This window comes from Myotis brandtii, unplaced genomic scaffold (genome assembly GCF_000412655.1).
Source record: "Myotis brandtii unplaced genomic scaffold, ASM41265v1 scaffold111, whole genome shotgun sequence".
Taxonomy (NCBI): Eukaryota; Metazoa; Chordata; class Mammalia; order Chiroptera; family Vespertilionidae; genus Myotis; species Myotis brandtii.
This window is the reverse complement of record NW_005353789.1, coordinates 711,497-733,969: the sequence shown is the minus strand read 5'-3', so window position 1 is coordinate 733,969 and position 22,473 is coordinate 711,497. Positions and strand designations below refer to the sequence as shown.

General features: G+C 42.9%; 1 protein-coding gene across 1 annotated transcript in view; it reads right to left on the bottom strand.

Moving 5' to 3' along the window:
* PLAC8 (placenta-specific 8) overlaps positions 1–22,329 on the bottom strand; it is a 27,802-nt gene extending 5,473 nt beyond the window's left edge. Inside the window, exons 1-3 of the mRNA XM_005857382.2 lie at positions 22,225–22,329; positions 6,620–6,747; positions 4,461–4,585 (exon numbers count right to left, since the gene is read on the bottom strand). Coding sequence (XP_005857444.1) covers positions 4,461–4,585; positions 6,620–6,719 — 225 coding nt within the window. The 5' untranslated portion in view covers positions 6,720–6,747; positions 22,225–22,329. The remainder of the gene's footprint in view (positions 1–4,460; positions 4,586–6,619; positions 6,748–22,224) is intronic.
* Between the last annotated feature and the right edge of the window lie 144 nt (positions 22,330–22,473).

The following is a 22,473-nucleotide window of genomic DNA, read 5'->3' as shown; positions in this document are numbered from 1 at the left end:
ACAAAAACAATGTGTAATTCTATATGTGTTTTCCGATGGTCTTAGGTGACCCCTGTGAAAGGGTCGTTCGACCCCCAAAGGGGTTGTGACCCACAGGTTGAGAACTGCTGGTCTAAGGAATGCTGTATTGGCTGGTCCACGAAGGGAGGGGCCAATCAGTCAGAGGCTGCATTGTAGCAGCCCCAGGAGAGTTTGCACAGATGTAAACAGGAAACAAAGCAGAAAGCACAAATTAGTCCTAGGACTTACTTGCCATTATATACATATACATTGATTTCAGAGAGGAATGGAGAGAGATAGAAACATCAGTGATGAGAGAGAATCATTGCTTGGCTGCTCTTGCATGACCCCTACTGGGGGTTGAGCCTGCAATCCGAGCCTGCAATGTTCCCTGACTGGGAATGTGAACCCTGACCTCCTGGTTCATAGATCACCGCTCAACTCCTGAGCCATGCCGGCTGGGTTTTACTCACCATTTTAAAGGTCTGTTACAAGGAGGAAGATACACTGTCTATAAATACACTTATTTAATGTATGCCAAGAATTCTGTCATAGAATCCTAGACCTAGAAATGACTTTAGAATCATCTTGTGCAACTTCCTCATGACAGACGAGAAAACCAATGCTGCCAAAAGATTTCCCAGAGTCAAAAAAATTAGCTATTTGCTGAGCTGAACCCAGAACTTTTATCATATAGAGTCCAGCTAAGTGCTCCTTCTCTTATACCATTTTGGGGTTAGGGGCCATTTTGAGAAATCCACTCACACTCATATACATAACTACAAACACATGACACGTTGCCTGTAATTTTAGGAAGTCCACGGTTCAGTCCCAAAGTTAAGAACTCCCATGTGTTATCTGCCTTGTGAGTGGCACGCATGAGAGCTGCAGGGAGTGCTGAGAGTCAGGTGCTGAGCAAGCGCGGGGAGAAATGGAGCCAGGCCTGAACCCAACCCTGCCCTGGGAAATCAGCTGAGTCATGTTCTGAGATAAGAACAAAAATGATAACTGTTATTTATTGAGCACTATCACTTTCCAGGCTCTGTGCTAAGCCTTTTCCATGCATTATCTTATGTGACCTTTACTACACCACCCTAGTGAAGGCATCCTTTTATCAGCGAGGGAGCCAAGGTTAGGAAGATTAACAACTTGCTCTCCCCCCATGGGAGCAATGAGTGGGACAGAGGTTAAGTTTTCAGGAGCAAGAACCCATCATATCAGTCTTTGTTTAGAACATGTCAGTGACTTCCCAGTTCACTCAGAGTAAACGTTCTTATAGCCTCCAAGGTCCTTGCTAATGCTCTGGCATCTTCTTCTTCTATTCCATACCCCCACACACTCTATTCCTATCCCCCCACTCCACAATTGCTTCTGGATAGAACATTCCAGCTAAATTCTACTTCAAGGCCTCGGATCTGTCTCTTTCTTCTGCCTGGGCCTTTTTCAGGCCCTTTCTGACCGAGGTCTTTCCTGATAGCCCTATTTAAAATTAGAAACTTCAACACTCTTCCTCTTCCTTGCTTTACTTTTCACTGTAGCACATCACTATCCTATATATTTTACTTTTACTTAGTTATATTGTAACTATCTCTTCCCATTAGAGTGTAAGCTCTGCCATTGGCAACCATCATAATAATAACTGACACAGGCAAGAATCTTCAATGAATGTTAGAACTAGTGGGTGAAAGTTTGATGAAGAACAGGATATTTACATCTCCCTACAAGATCCTATCTATATATGTAAAACCCTAATATGCAAATAGACCGAACGGTGGAAGAACCGAACAACCGAACAATGGTCGCTATGATGTGCGCTGACCACCAGGGAGCACGCACGGAACATGGCGGGCATCGGCCGTGGCAGGATGGTGGAGCAGGTGAGAGGGGGCGCCAGACCAAGGCGGGGTGCCGGTCGCTGTCAACGCGGGAGCTTCTGGTGATTACTGAAAATTCTTTGCTCCCATGTGCCATGGTCCCACCCAGTGCTCACACCCGCTGTCGGCACCCTGTGCTGGTCCCAGTCACTTGGCACCATCAGCAGGTGTGAGGGGCTGTCAGCCTTGATTGTCCCTGAGGGCTTCTCCACCTCCCCTTGCTCCTGAGGGGCGATTGGGGCAGCAGCCACCTCTTGCACCCATTAACAGCGCCGGCCCTGCTGCTGGCGCTGGCCCCAATAGCTCTGCGCTGTCAGCGGGTGCGAGCAGGACCGGCGTCATCAGCACGTGGGAGTGGCGGTGGGAGGGGGGCTGCCAGCAGGCAGGGGACCCAGGGCCATGGCAGGATTCTTCCTCTTCCTTGCTTTACTTTTCACTGTAGCACATCACTATCTTATATATTTTACTTTTACTTAGTTATATTGTAACTATCTCTTCCCATTAGAGTGTAAGCTCTGCCATTGGCAACCATCATAATAATAACTGACACAGGCAAGAATCTTCAATGAATGTTAGAACTAGTGGGTGAAAGTTTGATGAAGAACAGGATATTTACATCTCCCTACAAGATCCTATCTATATATGTAAAACCCTAATATGCAAATAGACCGAACGGTGGAAGAACCGAACAACCGAACAATGGTCGCTATGATGTGTGCTGACCACCTGGGGGCACGCATGGAACATGGCGGGTGTCAGCTGTGGCAGGATGGTGGAGCAGGTGAGTGGGGGCGCCAGACCAAGGCGGGGCTCCGGTCGCTGTCATCGCGGGAGCCTCTGGTGATTACCGAAAATTCTTTGCTCCCATGTGCCATGGTCCCACCCAGTACTCACACCCGCTGTCGGCACCCTGTGCTGGTCCCAATCGCTTGGCACCATCAGGAGGTGTGAGGGGCTGCCAGCCTTGATTGTCCCTGAGGGCTTCTCCACCTCCCCTTGCTCCTGAGGGGCAATTGGGGCAGCAGCCACCTCTTGCACCCACTAACGGCACCGGCTCTGCTGCTGGCGCTGGCCCCAATCGCTCTGTGCTGTCAGCGGGTGCGAGCAGGACTGGCATGATCAGCATGTGGGAGTGGCGGTGGGAGGGGGACTGTCAGCAGGCAGGGGACCCAGGGCCATGGCAGGAGGGGCTGGGCGGGAGCACGGAGGATGGGCTGAGACCTGCCCCTGTGCCCACCGCAGCCTCGAGGCCCACAGTTCCTTTCAAGGTGCATGAATTCATGCACTGGGCCCTAGTCCATTATAAAGAGGAAAATAGCAACTTTATAGTGGACGGTCCTGGCAGACACTATCTTAACCAAGTGTAACATCACACATAATGGGGTAAATGGATGTCATGTGCTTCCTGATACAATGTATGGCGAACACAGCACAGCTTCTGTGGAGTTTCTGCCAAAAGTGTACAACCTAATTATGGGAAAACATTTGACAAACCAAGCTGAGGGATAGTCTACTGATCTATGTTCCTTAAAAAACAAAAGAACAAAGAAAGACTGGGAAACTGTTTCTTATTGTATGAGACTACAGAGGTGTGACAACTGAATGCGATGTGTGATCCCAGGTTGCTTTTATTTTCATCTAAAGGATGGTGTTGGGATAATTGGTAAAGTTCAAATAAGATCCACAGATTAGCTACTAGTATTGTATCAATGTTAAATTCCTGATTTTGACCATTGTTTTATGGTTATATAAGAAAATGTCCTTGTTTTTAAGAAAGACACTGAAAAAGATGTAATAGTGCATCAAGTTTGTAATCTACCCTCAAATGACTCAGGAAAAAAAAATAGATAAGGTAAAGAGAAAAATAAAACAAGTGTGGCAAATTTTTACTGCTTGGGGAATCTGGGCAAAGGGTTTTCAGGAAGTCTGTGTACCATTTCTGCAACTTTTCATTAAGTCTGAAATTATGTTGAAAGGGCTTAAAAAAATAAAAGAACGTAAACTCTATGAAGACAAGGATTTTGATTTCCTTTATTCACTGACATGTCTCTAGCATCTGCAACGGTAATTGGCATGTTCTATGTACTCAGTAAATCCCCACTGAATAATGAACATCAGCCTATGATTTAACAAGGTTCTGGGTGCTCAGTGGTCCCTTTTTCATGAATGAATGCTGCCTTACGAGTTACCAAGGAGGCAAGCGGGACAGCGTGGAGAGGATGCCCTGAGCTCTCCTTACTCAAGGCTCGTTGAGAAACCGTCACCCGCCCTGCAGGCTGCAGGGCCCGTGTGACTCTGGGTAAAGCCAGGAGAGGCTAAGGCTCCCGTGCTGGCCTCTGGCCCTCACCTACTCACCACCAGCAACTTTTTCGGACACATCTACTGGATCAATCAAATATTTTATTATAAATATATCCCAAAGTATAGATAGCCACACTGCCCCCTGTAAATCACTTTAGAGGTTAGGGTGGTGATGGAGAAAAGACTAGGTCAAGGCATGAAGGTGAGGAGGGGAATCATGGACTAAAGGGAAGCCCTCGGGTGTCCGGGCTAAAACCACCTCCCGTGGACCCTGGGGTGACTCACCGGGATGCCGTATCGAGTCCGATACAAGGTCCTCATGGCGACAGATGCTCCACATAAGCAGCATTCGTTCATGTCAGAGGCAATCTGACACGAAAGGCACAGAGGGAAGAAAGTCCCGCAGAGGCCTGAGTGAGAGTAAAACCACACAGGGGAGTTAGTGCAAGTCATCGTGGTTTCCACCAAATCACCCGCTCTCCAATAGGTGCTTGCCCGGGAACTGGCCTTCAGACCCTCTGAGAACACAGTGTGGTCCCTGGCTCCTTACGTACTGCTTCTGGGCCCGACTGTCTGGGGGCTGGGAAAAATGTGCCTGTCATAGCATCAGGTCAGATTTGATAGTAAAGGCTTCTGCCTTGTCAAACTGAGCAGGTAAAACTGATCTTTCTTCCTGGCCCTAGTTTACGTTGGGGCCATGTGTGTGTAGGACGTTTGTGGTGTCAGGAGGTCTGAAAAGCCCTCTGAAAACGTGGGAGGGTGTTTAGGGTCAGAAAAGGGAGAGTGGAGAAGTCCTTAGTGCCAAAATGAGAAAAGCAACGAGGAATAGGAATAGGTTTTAGATGGTCATGCAGGCAAAGAGCAGAGCCCTGTTAGCGACAGGAGGACGGAAGCAAGCAGAAGTTAAGGGATAGTAGCACGGAAAGCTTAAAAAGCTTACTGTTATCTCACTTTAAGGAATCTGCATAAGACCAAAAGTGGGCCTAAGGAAATGGCAACAAACAGGAAAGGTTCTCAAACATGCTCTGAGTGAAAGTCTATTTTGGAAAGCTCTGAGGTGGGTTTTTTAAAAATATATTTTTGTTGGTTTCAGAGAGGAAGGGAGTGGGAGAGAGAGAAATAGAAACATCAATGATGAGAGAGAATCACTGATCGGCTGCCTCCTGCACACCCCCCTGTGGGGATCGAGCCCACAATCCTGTCATGTGCCCGTGACCAAAATTGAACCCGGGACCCTTCAGTCTGCAGGCCGACGCTCTATCCACTGAGCCAAACCAGCTAGGGCTGAGGTGGAGTTTGGATAATGCTGTACCCCAAATAAGATAAGAAAGTCCTTGGTTTTTTTGATTGATTTACACAAAAGGCTATCTCTAATGAACTTGGAACCTCCATCATGTACCAAAAAATAAAAATAATTTAAAAATAAGGAGGCCGTTTTTCAAAGACACTGGAAAGATGCTCCACACAGAGCATCTGCAGCTCATATGGCAATAGACTCTGAAATAAGGACAATTTTCTCATGCAAAAGTGTGGTTGGTCGTGCAAAATAATTATGTCAGTAAAATAAAAATTCTACACTGCTTGCTGAAATGGGACAGCCACAAGCGTATCACTGAAAGCCGGAAAGCATAGTCAACTTCTTAGGAAAGGATGAGGTAAATAGAAAACTGGAGAAGCATGTCAAGAACATGGTGAGCCCGGCTGGCGTGGCTCAGCAGTTGAGTGTCGACCTATGAACCAGGAGATCACGGTACGATCCCCGGTCAGGGCACATGCCTGGGTTGCAGGTTCGATCCCCAGTGTGGGGTGTGCAGGAGGCAGTCAATCAATGATTCTCTCTTGTCATTGATGTTTCTATCTCTCTCTCCCTCTCCCTTCCCCTCTGAAATCAATAAAAAAATTTTTTTTTAAAAGAACATGGTGATACTACAGAGGTGAGACACTTAAAAAGAGGTGATTGATCTAAACAAGGATCACACACTCAAGGCCAGGCAGGTAAAATAAATGAGTGAGGTAGGTTGGAAAACCCCCCAAACAGTGGATGGTGAACATAAATATGGCAAACTGCAGAGCGAGAATCCTTTTTTAAGGGCTTGGCTAATCCTCAGCCGCAGCTGACGGACCTCTGCCACGTGAGAATGGGGGCTCATCTTTCCAGATTTTCCTCATTTTCAAGAGAAGCTGGACATCTAGATCGAAAAGCTGAATTTTTGTGTGAAATCTGATTTTTCGATGTTTGCTACTATATTAAAATTAGTACATCAAGAAGGCGCAACATGTACAGGACAAAAAAACACACACCTGGTGGCTAAATCCACCCAGGGCTTGTGACTTCTGAGTTAGAGAGTGACACATGGAAGGATAAATAAACACAGTGTTTGTTGTGCTAATAATCTGCATAGTTACTAGCAGTCAAGGAGAAAGCAATGGCTGTGTGCACTTACAAATCCCGATGTCAGCGCAGCAGTCAAACGTGCCGGTTTGCCAGTCGCTGACTGTGGAACCTCCTGCACCATACCTTGGCTGCGTGACAACGGGGTTCATTTTTTAGGATCACTGCAAAGGTCACTGCCTGTAAAACAAAACCAAAAAAGCAGTAGTTCCATGTAATATAGATACCGGCTGAGAAGGCCTTTCATCTCCTCTCTCCTGTGGAAGGCGGCTCACATGCTCCCAACGCCGCCTAACATTTCCAGGCTGCTATGGATATCTGGGAGTTAAAACCGTAAAGTTAAGGGGATGAAGGCTTCTCTCTCAGGTTTTCACTCCCCCTTTCACTGATCAGCAAGATTATTTTGTTGTTGTTGTTGCCTTTTTCAAGGCAACCACCCTGAACAACGTCTATTTTGCATTTGAAGTGTTTCTATTGACTAGCAATTAATTATAATCAGTTTTTACGGAGGTATTCCACAGGCATTATCTCAGTTGTCCCTTAAGAGAACTCTGAGATAGAGTTCTTTACTTTTCCATAAGATTGTTATTAAAACAGATGCTTCCAACGAACGTCAGCGTTCCTGTGTATCTATTAGTGATATCCGGATAGCTAAAGTTTTAATAGAAGGCCCCTGTTACTTAGAAAAAAACAACATTCAGTTTCCTTTGGTGAAGATGTCAGGTCAGAATCTGAAAAAAAAAAGAGGCTTCAAGGTCCCGCAGAAAAACCCACTGGCTGCAAAATTACCAGGAAACAGTGTCTCAAACAAAGTGGTGCCTGTACTTTTTATATTTCACTCTGCTATCAGGGGAAGTCTCCGAAGCTCAGTCAGTACTCTCAAAAGAGAACATGTGTTTGTTTTCACAATTACCAACGTTCAAACTCGCTGCTTGACTATTTCAAATCTGACCATAGTACTGTGCTCTGTAGTCTTGGTCCCCGCTCACTTCTAACACTTCCCTTGGCCAGTTGCAAGGGAACCCCATTGCCCCCCATTGTCCTTGGGCTTTGCTGGCTTCAGTCTTTCTCCACTGTGACAACCCCAGTTAACAATTCTATCAACATGCTTCCCTATCCGGGCTGCACACTTAGGTTCATCCTTAGGGCTTGGTTAAAAAGACAGATTCTTGCTTCTGATTGAGTAGCCTGGGGTGGACCCTGGGTGTGTAAATTTTTTAAGAGGCGATTCTGATGCAGCCACTCTGGTGGCTACGGGGACGTGTCATTTCACTCTTTCTTGGTCCTTCCTAATGCATTTTCTTAGCTTTTCATCATGCCCTGCTCCTCTTCCGGGGTGATTCTGTCTACGCAGATCTGTGGCTGTTATCAACTGATTTCCAACAACAGCTGAGTCCTCTAAAAGAGGGACCAAAGTTCTCTTGAATAATAAAGCCAAGGCACTTTGACCTGCCCTAGAAAGGTGTCTCTAACACTTGTTATCAAGAACTTGCTTGAGGCTATATAATTACAGTCAAAGCCTTCCAGGAATCATATTTGAAACTGCAAGGTATAGGTAAATATTTACCTAGAATCCAAAGGGCTTTCACCTCTCTGCTTAATTGGGAGGGTAATGATATCTTTCTTGATAATGCAGGAAAACATTCGGCTATGTGGTAGAGCAGAGACTATTAACCAACAGGAAAAAATAGCAAAGGGTTGACCAGGGACTCCTATCCACGTGCAGTATTGTGGAGAGAATGAATTAGCAGAGAGATGATGGTTAAAAGTCCTGAGAATGGATAGTATTGCCTTGTCTAATCAAGTGAATTTAAAGTTGTGCAGGGTAAGGCACAAAGTTTTAAGTTTTTATATAGGAGTCTTTTGTAGTTCTGGTTGTAATGGGGTCTTATTAATTAAAATACTCTACATAACAGATATTTTCTACTGGTTTCTGTCTACAGACATTTTGTCTTAGAACACTGCTGTCGTATTGCAAGCTAACATGTGTGTTATAACTGAGGAGCTTGTTAAGAATGACACATCTGCCCTGACCAGTTTGGCTCAGTGGACAGAGCGTCGGCCTGCGGACTGAAGGATCCCAGGTTTGATTCCAGTCAAGGGCATGTACCTTGGTTGCGGGCACATCCCCAGTAGGGGGTGTGCAGGAGGCAGCTGATCAATGTTTCTCTCTCATTGATATTTCTAACTCTCTATCCCTCTCCCTTCCTCTCTGTAAAAAAAATCAATAAAAATATATTTAAAAAAAAAAGAATGATACATCCCTAGAAATTTAGGTTTAATAGGCCTGGAAAGGGATTGAGGAATCTGTATCTATATACATAAAAGCCTAAGTGACCGTTATGACCGAACAACTGGAATGATCAGAATGACCGGTTGACCAATCCTATGACACGTACTGACCAACACAGGAGCTGCCCCCTGGTGGTCAGTGCTCTCCCACAGCCAACCTCCGACAGCCTCTCCTTTCCTGCTGGCCAGCCCTCCCATAGGCCTTGATTGCTGACCAGGCCAAGGGACCCCACCTGTGCATAAATTCATGCACCGGGCCTCTAGTGTTTAATAAGTGCCAAAGTGCCTCTTAAGGGAGGGGTTGATACAAAAAGTGAGAGTAATGATGGGGACCCTGATAGTAACATTGCCTAATCTGACTGCTTTTAAATCTAAATTGTATTTTTTCCAACTCCCTTCCTCTTTTGATATGATTCCTCTCAGAACCATATTAAAAGAGGAGAAAAAGAGAAAGGCATAATTCATTCAAAATCTTAATATCCAGCAAGACTGGCTTCATTTTGGTATAGAGTATAGTTACAAAGCCAGAGGTACCGTAACAGAAATTTGAATGAGAAGAAATGGAAAACTCATTAGGTGGGGATTTCCAGTGGTAAAATAAAAGTCCTAAAACTGCAGAGACATTTGCACAGCCCTGAGAGGACAGGTGTAACCCAAAGGGGAAGTGGTAATATTTAATTTCAATCAAAACAAGTCTGTACTGAGAATCTCCATGGGCCCCTGGGACGTGTAAGGGGAGCATCTGATCCAAGGTCCTGAGCGGGAGAAGTTGAAGCATATGTTCTAGGAACAAGTCTGTGTGTGTGTGTGTGTGTGTGTGTGTGTGTGTTCTTTGTTTTCTGTTTTCCAAACTAGCAGATCTAGAATTATCAGCCAGTTCTGGAGGCGCTGGAAGTCTGATAGAACGTCATGGATTCTTGTCTGGACACAGAAAGGAGAACATTCTTGGTGTGGGAATAGTGAGGGGAAATGCTTAGGGGAAGGAAAGACTGGGAAATACATGATAACAGTAGAGACACGAGCTTTTTGGAGCAGGAGGGAGGGTTGCACTGTAGCCAGCTGCACATCAACGGCTCATTCCTACACCCACAGGAGACATTGCTAATTGATCCCAGAATGTGGAGTCTATTTCCACTGAATATATCTTAGAATCCTAGACAACTGCTATTCCTGGTTGGTGGACGTCAATGGAAAGAAGAATGAAGGCTTTGGTGTTCCATAGAACTGAAGTCATAGTCCTCCCACTCTGTCACTTAGGACAAGTGCCTCATTTTCTGACAGTGTACAGCATGCTGCTACCATTTGATCAGAGTTGGCACATGATGTAAACTCAATCTACTACCTGAGAAATAGTTGCAGATTAGAATAAATTGTACAGGCAATGAGTTGTTCAAGTCTAACTGTTATACTGCCAACCTCAAGTCTGAATTATTCATTACCTTTAAAAATATACTGGGAGCCCTCACCGGTTTGGCTCAGTGGATAGAGCGTCGGCCTGCGGACTGAAGGGTCCCAGGTTCGATTCCGGTCAAGGACATGTACCTTGGTTGCGGGCACATCCCCAGTAGGGGGTGTGCAGGAGGCAGCTGATCGGTGTTTCTCATCGATGTTTCTAACTCTCTATCCCTCTCCCTTCTTCTCTGTAAAAAACTCAATAAAATATATTTTAAAAAAAACACAAAAAAACCAAACTTTAAAAAAAAATAATAAAAATAAAAATATACTGGGAAAATCAGTATAGTCAAAATATACAGAGTTCCAGCTGGTGTGTGTGTGTGTGTGTGTGTGTGTGTACCATTAAAGAAAGAAAAATGTACCAACAAGGCTATATTCTTAAAAGAAAATTATTTCTTTAATAAAAACAATGCTTTAGAAAAAAAATCAGTAGAACCAGTCACAGTCAGTTTAGCCAATATATCAAAATGGAAAACCAAGCTCAAGTACTTTTCAAGAACCCCCAGAGCTAAAAATTACTTTAGGGCAAAGTATCTTAAATATCCTTCCAGTCCTTCATACCTTCCATAACTGTCTGTACAGTACTGGACACATTTTTGTTGTGTTGACTAGTTTGGAGTAAGGATAAAATTTTGCTGGTTTGATGTAAACAAACAAACTAATGAGTAAGTTTCGAGAATAAAAAGTTCTGATATAAATCCAGGAATGGGCATATGCTGCAATTGCTTTATATGCAAATCACATCTATCCTAGTACGTGCTGTGTATCTATTAATTCAATGAATTCAAATCCTGATCTAACACAGGGGCTCATGCCACATGCTTATAAATCGATAAATTCCCATTCTTAAAGTAAAATGTTTAGAAGTATATTATAGACACAGTCTAATGTCTGTGTATGTGTGTATAGATGTGTTTATTTATAGATTTTGTACTCCTGTATATCATGGATAGATCTATACTGAGACACAGTTGAGATCAGTGGTTCTTCAATTTATAATGTGCTCAGGACCTACCTAGGTATCCTTTTATTTTATTTTTTTAAAATATATTTTTATTGATTTCAGAGAGGAAGGGAGAGGGGGAGAGAGATAGAAACATCAATGATGAGAGGGAGTCATTGATTGGCTGCCTCCTGATCACCCCCTACTGGGGATCAAGCCCGCAACTTGGGCATGTGCCCTTGGCCAGAATCGAACCCGGGACCCTTAGACCACAGGCTGACACTCCATCCACTGAGCCAAACCGGCTAGGCTAGGTAGCCTTTTAGAATGTAGATCCTGCCCTAACCGGTTTGGCTCAGTGGATAGAGCGTCGGCCTGTGGACTGAAGGGTCCCAGGTTTGATTCCTGTCAAGGGCATGTACCTTGGTTGCTGGCACATCCCCAGTAGGGGGTATGCAGGAGGCAGCTGATCGATGTTTCTCTCTCATCGATGTTTCTAACTCTCTATCCCTCTCCCTTCCTCTCTGTAAAAAATCAATAAAATATATATTAAAAAAATGTAGATCCTGATTCCGTAGGTCCAGAGTGGGACCTGAGATAGGCTTAAACAAGCTCCCAGCTGGTGCCAATGCTGCAGGTGTCTGGCCCACAGACTAGCCAGAGTCTACCAGCCGTGGGCAAACTACGGCCCGAGGGCCGAATCCGGCCCGTTTGAAATGAATAAAACTAAAAAAAAAAAAAAGACCGTACCCTTTTATGTAATGATGTTTACTTTGAATTTATATTAGTTCACACAAACACTCCATCCATGCTTTTGTTCCGGCCCTCCGGTCCAGTTTAAGAACCCATTGTGGCCCTCGAGTCAAAAAGTTTGCCCACCCCTGGAATAGACCCTATAGGATAATTATCTAAATCAGTTAGTGAGCGTTTATTGGTAGACTATGTCTAGTAAGCAGTATGTTTCCTATAGCGTGTAAATAATCTGACATATGCACTGTTGTGTCTATTTTAAACTAAGTGCTGCAAAGCAGCAGGGCCTATCCCTGATTTAATGGTATGGAAAAGCACCTGGGAGCACAACCCAGAGGGCAAATGACTGTGGTGCTAAGAGGACCAATGGAGTGGGAATCATTGATAATATTTGGGAGGCTATTGTTAGTATTTGGGAGGCTCAAATAAGATCATGTATGCGAAGACACATTGAAAACTGCAAATCACCGTATACACGAGAGAATGTCTAAGTGCCAGTGAAAGTGGATGGGAAAAATCTGCACGTGATACGTGGCCAGGATGACAGTGGCTTACCCTTGCATAGAGCACTATACTCTTCAAAGCATTTTCATGTTTGATCCCCAGTTAACATTGATCTCTATTTAATACTCCCAGCAGACGAGAACACTCAGGGAATTAAGGCTTATCAGACGCCTTTTATTGCAGACAAGAGGTTAAATGCCAAGAGTAAGGAGAGATCATTATCACCAGTGCAACCTCTTTACTATATAGGTGAGAAATGGGGCTTGTCTCAAAGACTGAGTGTGGCCCCTTGTCCTCCTCGTAATCGCTTCTCTGTGCCTCAGTTTCCATATCTGTGAAATAGGGTATTGACAGAACCTAAGCTTCTGAGGTTGTCAGAAGGACTAAATGAGTTAATATTTGAAAAGCCCTTTGAGTGATATCTGGCATAATGGAAGTGCTTTGTGAATATTATTAAATAAAAAATAAAACGGAAACACAATACTATTCCTCTGCCTACTCGTACTTCCTTTACAGTCTTAGATATTGTAAGCTGTGGGTCATTCTTCTGCAAGGCTACGAAGAAAGGGAAAAAACCAGAAAACACATCACATGTCCAAAGTGACAGAGTGGCAGGGCTGGGGCTTGAATTCAGTTCTGGGGAACTCCACAGCCTTTATTCTTCTTTCCACTGAATCCACCAATGAGGAATTACAATTCTTAGCCAGTTGAAATGAGCAAGCCCTGCTCAAGAATAAAAGGTAAGGGCTTTCCTAGAATGTCCCTTCTCAGGTAAATTTTGGGAGCTAGACAGTTTGTGACTAACTTTGCTTTCTTTTTATGTAGTTACTTATGTGTTTATGTATATGTACATATTATTTTTAATATCCTGAAAGCAATCACTCAAAAACTTGTCCTAGAGTTCCACAATACAGGTTTAGAGGACTGGTTCTCAACCAGAGACAATTGTAACTTCCAGGAGACATATGGAAATATCTAGAGACATTTTTGGTGTCATAACTGGGGGTGAGGTGCTATTTGATCTAGTGGGTAGAGACCAGGGATGTTACTAAACAACCTGCAAAGCACAGAACAACCTCCACAACAAAGAGTTTTCTAGTCCCAAATGTCAACAGTGCTGAGGTGAGAAACCGTGGTGTAGAGAACATCAACCTTTAGGATGGAGCCTAAAGGTTGTCTAGTTTCCCAGCAGATGCATAAGTCGTGTCTACAATAGGCCTGAAAAGCAGTCCCTGTGAGGAATGAAAACTAACACGTCACTTCTTAGTTCAGAAATGTTCAAAATGCAAACACTGGAACTCAGGAATCATTCTGTGACTCTGGGATCCCCCACGGATTCATTCACATCCTGCTCTGAAATTCCTCTCCTGTGTGGCAAGTCCTGTGGCTAGTCCTACCACCATGCTTGCCTCTTTTACTTCTGCTTACTGTTCCCAAGTCAACAGTTTAACCTATCAGGTTCTACCATTTTTTTTATTTTAAGTAAACTTTTAATTGAAGAGCAATATACAGGTAGGGCAAAAGTAGGTCTACAGTTGTGAGTACACAAAACACAGTTTATTCTTGTATTGTTATTTATTAATTACTAGAGACCTAGTGCACGAAAATCATGCATGGGGGGGGGGGCAGGTTTTCCCTCAGCCTGGCCTGCACCCTCTCCAATCCGAGACCCCTCGGGGGATGTCTGACTGCTGGTTTTGTCCCTGCGGGATAGGGCCTAAACTGGCAGTTGGACGTCCCTCTTGCTATCCAGAACCACTGGCTCCTAACTACTCACCTGCCTGCCTGATCGCCCCTAACCACCTCTGCCTGCCTGCCTGGTCACCTCTAACAGCCCTCCCCTGCTGGCCTGATTTTGCCCCCAACTGCCCTCCCTTGCTGGCCTGGTCGCCCCTAACTTCCTCCCCTGCCTGCCTGGTCACCTCTAACAGCCCTCCCCTGCCAGCCTGATCTCGCCCCGAACTGTTCTCCCCTGCTGTCCTGATCGACCCTAACTGCCTCTGCCTTGGCCATCACCACCGTGGCTTTGTCTGGAAGGAAGTTAGACATCTGGAAGATGGCTGGTCAACCTGATCTAATTAGCATATTACCCTTTTATTAGTATAGATAGTATTACTTATTTGTATTATAACTGTAGACCTACTCTGCCCACCCCTGTGTATACAGTAAAGTGCAGAAGTCATAAACATGATTGATGAGCTTCTACAAAGTGAAAAATTCTTGTAACCACAACATGACTCAAGGACTAGGCCATTTCCAGAACCCCAGGAGCCCTCCTTACCCTCCTAGGGAGCCTTACGCTCTGCCCAAAGGCAACCTCTGTCCTCGAACACCAGAGGCTCATTTTGCCTGTGTTTACCTAGTTATATACATTATTTATTTTTCTGTGTCTGACTTATTTTGCTCAAAATTATGATTGTGAGATTCAACCATGTTAGATGTAGCAATAATTCATTCATTATTTTTTTAAAAATTGACTTTTAGAGAGAGAGGAAGGGAGAGGGAGAGACAGAGAGAAACATCAATGTGAGAGTGAAACATCGATGGGCTGCCTCTTGCACTCCCCCTACCAGGGATCGAGCCCGAAACCTGGGCATGTGCCCTGACTGGGAATGGAACCAGCAACTGTTTGGTGCATAGATGACTCCCAACTAACTGAGCCACACTGTCCAGGGCTAATTCATTCATTCTTATTGCCATATAATACCCTATTATATAGATATACCACAATTTTTTTATCCACTCTACCATTGTATTCCTTTCAGTTTGGACTATTACAAATAGCATAATGCTGCTATGGATATTCTTGTACATATCTTCAAGTGGACTATGTATGTATTTGTTATGTCTATACCCAGGGGTAGACTGCTGGGCCCTAGGGTTAGTAGATAGTGCTAAACAGTATTCTGAAGTAGTGGTACCAATTTCCACTTCCATCAGTAATGTATGAGAGTTCTAGTTGCTGCACATCCTTGCTAATACTTTGTAATGCCAACATCTTTTTTCTACCCATAGGTTGCTAAAGAACCTGGGAAACAGGAGCCTAGGTTTAAGATTGAGAAAAACAGAAATGATGGTTAAATGATTAAATAGACTTGCCATATGTAGGAAAAAGAAAAACAGGATATTCAGTTAAATTTGAATAAGTATGTCTCATGCAAAATTTTAGACATACTTACATTTAAAAATTATTTGTTCTTTACTTGACATTCAAATTTCTCTGGGCATTCTGTATTTTATCTGGAGGGTTGGGAGAATGACTGTAGTATTAGTTACCAACGTGGGAGCAGAGGATAACTGCTCCCCATAGTTACAGGAATGGGAAGTGGTGGGGAGAAGCCAAAAACAATGCAGCCTCCTTAGCTTGTACAGGAAGCACTCTCTCACTCCTCCAATAGTGATCAGAGGCTAAAGAACCCAAATATTGGCAATGATTGCTTTCTTTCTTTTTTTTTTTTTAAAAATATGTTTTTATTGATTTTCAGGATAGGGAGGGAGAAGAAGAGAGAGATAGGAAGATCAATGATGAGAGAGAATCATCAATCGGCTGCCTCCTGCATGCCCCCTCCTGAGGATCAAGCTTGCAACCTGGGCATGTGCCCCAACTGGGAGACTAGGAATCGAACCGTGACCTCCTGGTTCATAGGTCGATGCTCAACCACTGAGCCACACCAGCTGGGCAGCAATGATTGATTTATGTCTAACTTATTGTAAGAGTATTTTCTCTGGGCACACACAATTGTTTATTCCTGGATAAAGGAAGGAAAACTCAAGGAGCTTTTTAAGCCTGAATTCTAAGCCAGTTCTGAGAGTTAGTCATTTCTGAAGGTATCTATAAGAGATATATGTGTTAATAAGTTTGTTTGTATTTTCCCTTGTTAATCTGTCTTTGGTTACAGGGAACCAGCCAAGATCTTAGAATGGTAGAGGGAAAATTATTTTCCTCTCCTACAATGTCATTTCTGAAATTTTGTCAAAACAATGAAAACTCTGTTATAAAGAAATTTTAAAAAGATTATGCTTAGTTGAAGGTATGGCATTTTCTAATTTAAGTGAAATGATTTCTATAAACAAAATAGTACTCCTAAAACATTTTCCCTCATGTTACCAATTGTGCTCATGCTTGATAATGCTTACATGAGAAGCTCTCTCAATAGTAGTTGCGTTTTTGATACTGCAAGACTGAGAATTTTTCTGACACAGGAAAGTCCAGTAACCCTCCTTTCATCAAAAAAGTAAAGGGTACTTGGTTCACTAAAATGTTTAATGAGGGGTAAAGGCGGAGATAAACACATGATAAATTGGGTCCTTCCATCTCTCCATTACCATTCTACTATTGCTAATCTCTCTGGTGACCTAATTCATTAGGCTTCTCTATTTTTATCTTATAACTAGAGGCCTGGTGCATGAATTCATGCACTGGTGGGGTCCCTTGGCTGGAACCAGTTCTCTGACATCCCTCGAGGGGTCCTGGATTTTGAGAGGGTTCAGGCCAGGTCAAGGGACCCCCACTGGTGCACGATCGGGGCTGAGGAGGGATGCAGAAGGTTGGCCAACTGGGTGGAGGGGGGGACCGCAGGAGTGCTCTAGGGCGTGTCCGGCCTGTCTCACTCAGTCCAAATCGGCCGGACCCCAGCAGCAAGCTAACCTACCAATCGGAGTGTCTGCCCCCTGGTGGTCAGTGCGCATCATAGCAACTGGCCGAATGGTTGAATGAACGGTCAGACACTTAGCATATTGGGCTTTTATTATATAGGATGTACTAATCTGGTGTCAGGCATCTATGGTTCTTGGGGAAGACTACACTTTCAAACCCAAACCCTCTAGGCTTGACCTCTGTTTTTTCAGTCCTTTGATTACCATTTTTTTAAAATTATCGGTCAGACCAGATTACTCACCACTCTGTACTGTTTCTGCTGTGAGTTCTTCCCTCCTGTTTCCCTCTTTACCTGTTCACATCTCATCTCAAATGCCACCTTCTCCATAAAGCCATTTCTAATCCTCCAAGTTGGATTTGCCTCTCTCCCTCCTCCGAACTTGCTCATTATTTTTATGATGTGGTGGAAAGCCTACTGAGCTTGGGGTTAGGACACGGGCTCTAACCATAGCAGTGATATGTGGCTACTTCTGTGCCTTTTCTCTAAGTGACAATGGCAGTATCTTACCTTCCTTCTTCCAGGTTACTGAGAAAGCTACAGGAAGCTGTACAGTCATGTGCTGCTTAATGATGGGGATACATTCTGAGAAATGCATCATTAGGAGGTTCATTGAACATCACAGAGTGCACTTACACAAACCTAGTGAGATAGCCTACTGTACACCTACGCTCCACAGTATGGCCTACTGCTCCTAGGCTACAAACCTATACAGCATGTAACTGTACAAAAACAGCATGAGGTTAAATTAAGCACAAGATAAGTCGATGCAATTAAGAGAAACACTTGGATGCATATTCTTTGACAATCCTCCATGAATAATGTTTTCACCAGCTGGGGTTTGATAAGAATTGGACAGCAGTGAGGCTGAATTAGAAGTCTTTGGCAAGAACCTGAGTTCAGATTCCCAACTAGGGCAGCTTATTATTCACAGGAGCAGGTAGGCAGAAGAAAAGGCACATAAGGCAAATGCATTGTTATAAAAATTAAAAGATGCAACCAGGACAACACAGAAGGCCACCCTAGTAGCATGGAGGTGAGCGAATTAATGGCTGTCCTAATTCAACGTGGAGACCAGCTAAAGGCATACCTGTAGGAAAGCCTTTGTTTTCCTCAGAAACCAGTTCTAAAACCTCATGAGCAGGTGACCAGTGGGAAAATTTAGAAAAACAAATTAGCCAACACAGGCTACAATTGATATTACGTGATCCATTTAGAACAAGCTGATAGTGTTTTGTTAAGCAGTACATTTTGTGCAGGCACTTATGAATTACATGAGACTGATCAAGGTCCCGAGGTTCCACACCACAGAGCCTGAAACCTTTCATATTAGGTGTTAACAAACCCCACCCACTGTGACAACAAAAGAATCCAGTGAAGCCCAGTGGAGTCTAATTTTAAGAAATGTAACTTTGCACTGTTGCCACGGCGATAGTGACTGTCCGTGTCATTATCTATCCACCAACAGTGAGAGAAGCTTTGCAGTTGAGATATTGTTTAACAGATGGAGTGGTTTCTGTTGGACACTAAGTACTGCTACAAAGGAAAAAAAAAAAGAAATGTAACTTTCTGGTTAGCAGAGGTAAAAGAATTACAATATGGAACCTTAGATAATGTAATGAGTTCACATTTTAAAAATACCAACCACTTGGCTCCATTGGGATTCTGATCCATTGGTCTGGTTGGAGGGGATTAGTGGCCTTGGAATTAACATTTTTAATGCTTCCCCGGAGATTCCAGGGTGCAAGGAGGATAGAGAATCACTGTATTGAAGGAAGTCTATCTAAAATGAGGATTTGTGTATTGAAGATGTGGAGCTTAAGTCTTTTATACAAAAACAGTTTCACCCCAAACATGTATAACTTTAAAAATTTAGTCAAAATAACATGGTTAATGAAGACGATCTAAAAAAAAAAAAATCACAAAAATATCAGAAGAAAAAATCTCTAGTAAATCCACCATACAAACCAAACCACTATTGACACTTTAATGTACGTCCTTCCATTTAGTTTGTGTGCGGGACCGTATTTTCATGAGGATACTCCCAAATGTGGCAGTAAAACCATTTCTCCTACAGTGCAGAGAAGGCTGCTTCTCTTGCTGTTTGTTAGATTGGGATGCAAGTACTCATCTCTCTTTAAAAGTAGTGTATCCAATCATTGTGCTTTAGCTTAGAATTATTAACTGATTAGTTGGTACCCCTACCATGACTCTTGAGTTGGCGTAAAGGAGAGTATTTTTTTCTAAGAAAGTTTAATTTGCATTCTTCTAGCTCATCCTACAATTTATTTCTATTTGTATAATTAAAAGTTAAAATACTATTGGTTGAGTGAATGAATATTTTGAATTACCTTAAAAGTCCCAATTTATATGCAAGTATCCTGAAAACCCTCAACTAAAATCAGATTGCTCATTTAAGCAATTATTTATTACCCCAGACTCAAGTCTTTATTCTGTTTCTCTCTTCATATCTGTCTTGAAACTCTGTCTCCAACAGGAGCTCACAGAGAGGGACCCCAAAAGGATCACCAACTCCTGAACTTGCAGAGGCTTGGCTCTACCCCATGCTCAGCATATCTAGTAGCAGGTTGTATCCACAGCATAGCAGGCCTAAGGATGTCTCAGATGTAATATCTTGGCTAAAAGAACCAGAAGACCTATGAAGTACAGCACCATATTTTAAATCTTTCTGTAACTCAAACTTGAATGGGAAGTGCCTGTCCTTTGAATTATGCGGGATGAAGAGCACTTACCTGGTGATTCAATACAGCTAATGGCTGCCTCTATTTTGGTACAAAACATCTCAAAGGGGCTTGATTTTTATTACTATTATTTTTGATAAGCAGTCAAGTTTGTTAAATGATTTTAAAGTTTGTTTTATTGTGTGTGGGGGGGAGAATCTCCTCTACTCACATCCCCCAAATTGTACTCATGATTGAGTAAAGAAGGTTAAGATAGTGCTGGTCTGTAACCATAAAATCAATGACTGAAACTTCCAGAATATTGAATTTGAGTAGTGTCTGTAATCTTTAACTTAACAAATACCATCCAATATTTTATAAGAAGATAACAAAATCATTGGTGAGTGCTCTAGTTGGTACAGATGAATCTCAAAACATCAATGAAAATACAATTATCTGTTGGCCAGACAACACTTAAATGATGGCCAACTTAATTCAGGAAAAAGGCAGCAGCCTTTACAAACACCTGCTTATAAAATATTTCTTTTCCCCAAAAGCTTCCAGATGTATTCTTCCAGAACAGGGTCTATGCAATAAGAGGGGCAGCCAGTAAATTCATACACATTTGTCTCCATTTTCACTCCCCCAAGTAAAGCCCAAGTGAGTTTCAATGCAGCGGTTAAGTGCTAATTTTTCAATGAAACTGAAGGCCAACCATGGAGTGCCTGCCCAGGCCTCCTCGGTTTCCTCTGCATTTCGTTAACACATTCAAGTGCTCTTAGGGTTGGTCACCTCTCAGGAGGTAAACTGAGCACAGCCCTAGGGCACTATTAAAGCTGGCACAAGAAAGTAAAATGAAAGAGAGAAAAATTTGGACAGATATTTAGTTTTCCTCTCCAAATAAATGTAATCCTTGAGAGAGATAAGCACAGTGGTATTGACCTTATTTATTTATGGAGAGATGTGGACCAGTAGCACCCACATGCATGTACTAGTAAGGCCTCTAAAGGTTCCAGTCTGGTCCTGGTTATAATGAACCGTCAGCTGTTTTCAGGTCCCTTGCTTCTGAGCTCCAAAGGGTGCTGGTCATTCATCTATCCTAACACAATGCCTGCTCAATAGGTGTTAAAAACCCCCACAAAACCTCAAAGAATTAACAAATGTATGAATAAAGCAACTGTAAGTCCCATAACACAATTTTGGAGTCTCTAGACTAGACATCCAAGACATCAGAGATACCACCTCTCACCCCACCTCCCTTTTATGTACCATCTTTATCAAATGTGTTTGCTGTAGGGACCTGGAAGTTAAAAGGAGAAAAAGGAAGCTTCTTCCCCTCCTTTCTTTAAACCGTGCAAGTGAGGAAAGCTAATTATTCCCTCAACAGTGAAAGCGCTGAGATCTGCCTTGGGAATACTGCCGATGATAACAGGCTACACACCAGGAAAGATAATACGTGGCCAGATCAGGATGATTTCAAAACATTGTTTTTGTTATATAAAAGCAAAGACATTTAGAATTAACTTCTGATAATAAAACAATAATAAACCTTAAAATGACTGAAACAGAAATCGTGCCCCTCCCCCAGCAAAACCAATTACAACAGCAAATCTTGAAACCCATTACAAAATAAGAGAGAAGCCAGTCAGAGAAAGACAAGTATCACATGATCTCATTTATATATGGAATCTAATGAACAAAATAATCTGACAAACAAAATAGATCCAGAGACATGGAAGCATGAACAGACTGAGGATTCTCAGAGGGAAGGGAGTGAGGGAAGAGAAGAGATCAACCAAAGAACTTACATGCATATAGGCATAACACATGGACACAGACAATAGTGGGGTGAAGGCCTGGGGATGAGATGGGAGTGGGTCAATGGGGAGGAAAGGGGACATCTGTAATACTTTCAACATTAACGATAAATTAAAAACAACAACAACAAAATGGAAAAAAAATAAGAGAGAAACTTCCTAGAAGGAATTTAGAATATTCTGTTTAAACACTCCAGTCTTAATAGTGATACAATGATTTCTTCTTTAATGATTAAAAACATTATTTTTTCTTCTTAAAGAAAGGGTCTTCTAGTGGCACATTTTAAAGAAAAAGTCACGATATTCACAGACTTAAGAATCACTACTGCCAAACTGAATTTAAAAGACACCTGCATGGTGCAGACATGTGGGTTTTTAAGATTACCCTAGAGTTTACTCCCACTATTCAATTCTCCCTTGGCTTATGCTAGTTACATGGTAAGATTTTATTTGTTCTATATATTTTTTTATTAATTTTTTTTTCTTTTCAAAGAGGATAGGAGAGAAAGACAAAAGATTTGCAAAATGGAAAAGGCAACCTGTATTGCAAAAATACTTACCACACAAAGGTTAACTGTAGAGAACAGCAGCCAGGTCAACCACTGGGAGGCTCAGGAACACTGAACTAACTGCTCTGTTGCTTCAGCCTGGGGTTATAATCACCAAGGGTGGAGTTAGGGGTGGGGAAAATTAGGAGGTGGGCCTGCAGGAAAGAAATCTTGCCAAAATTGTTTTTATTGCCTAAATGGGGCCAATGCTTCTGTACTTAAGAATGTTGACACTGCATTTTGTCTAATTGCATTTATTTT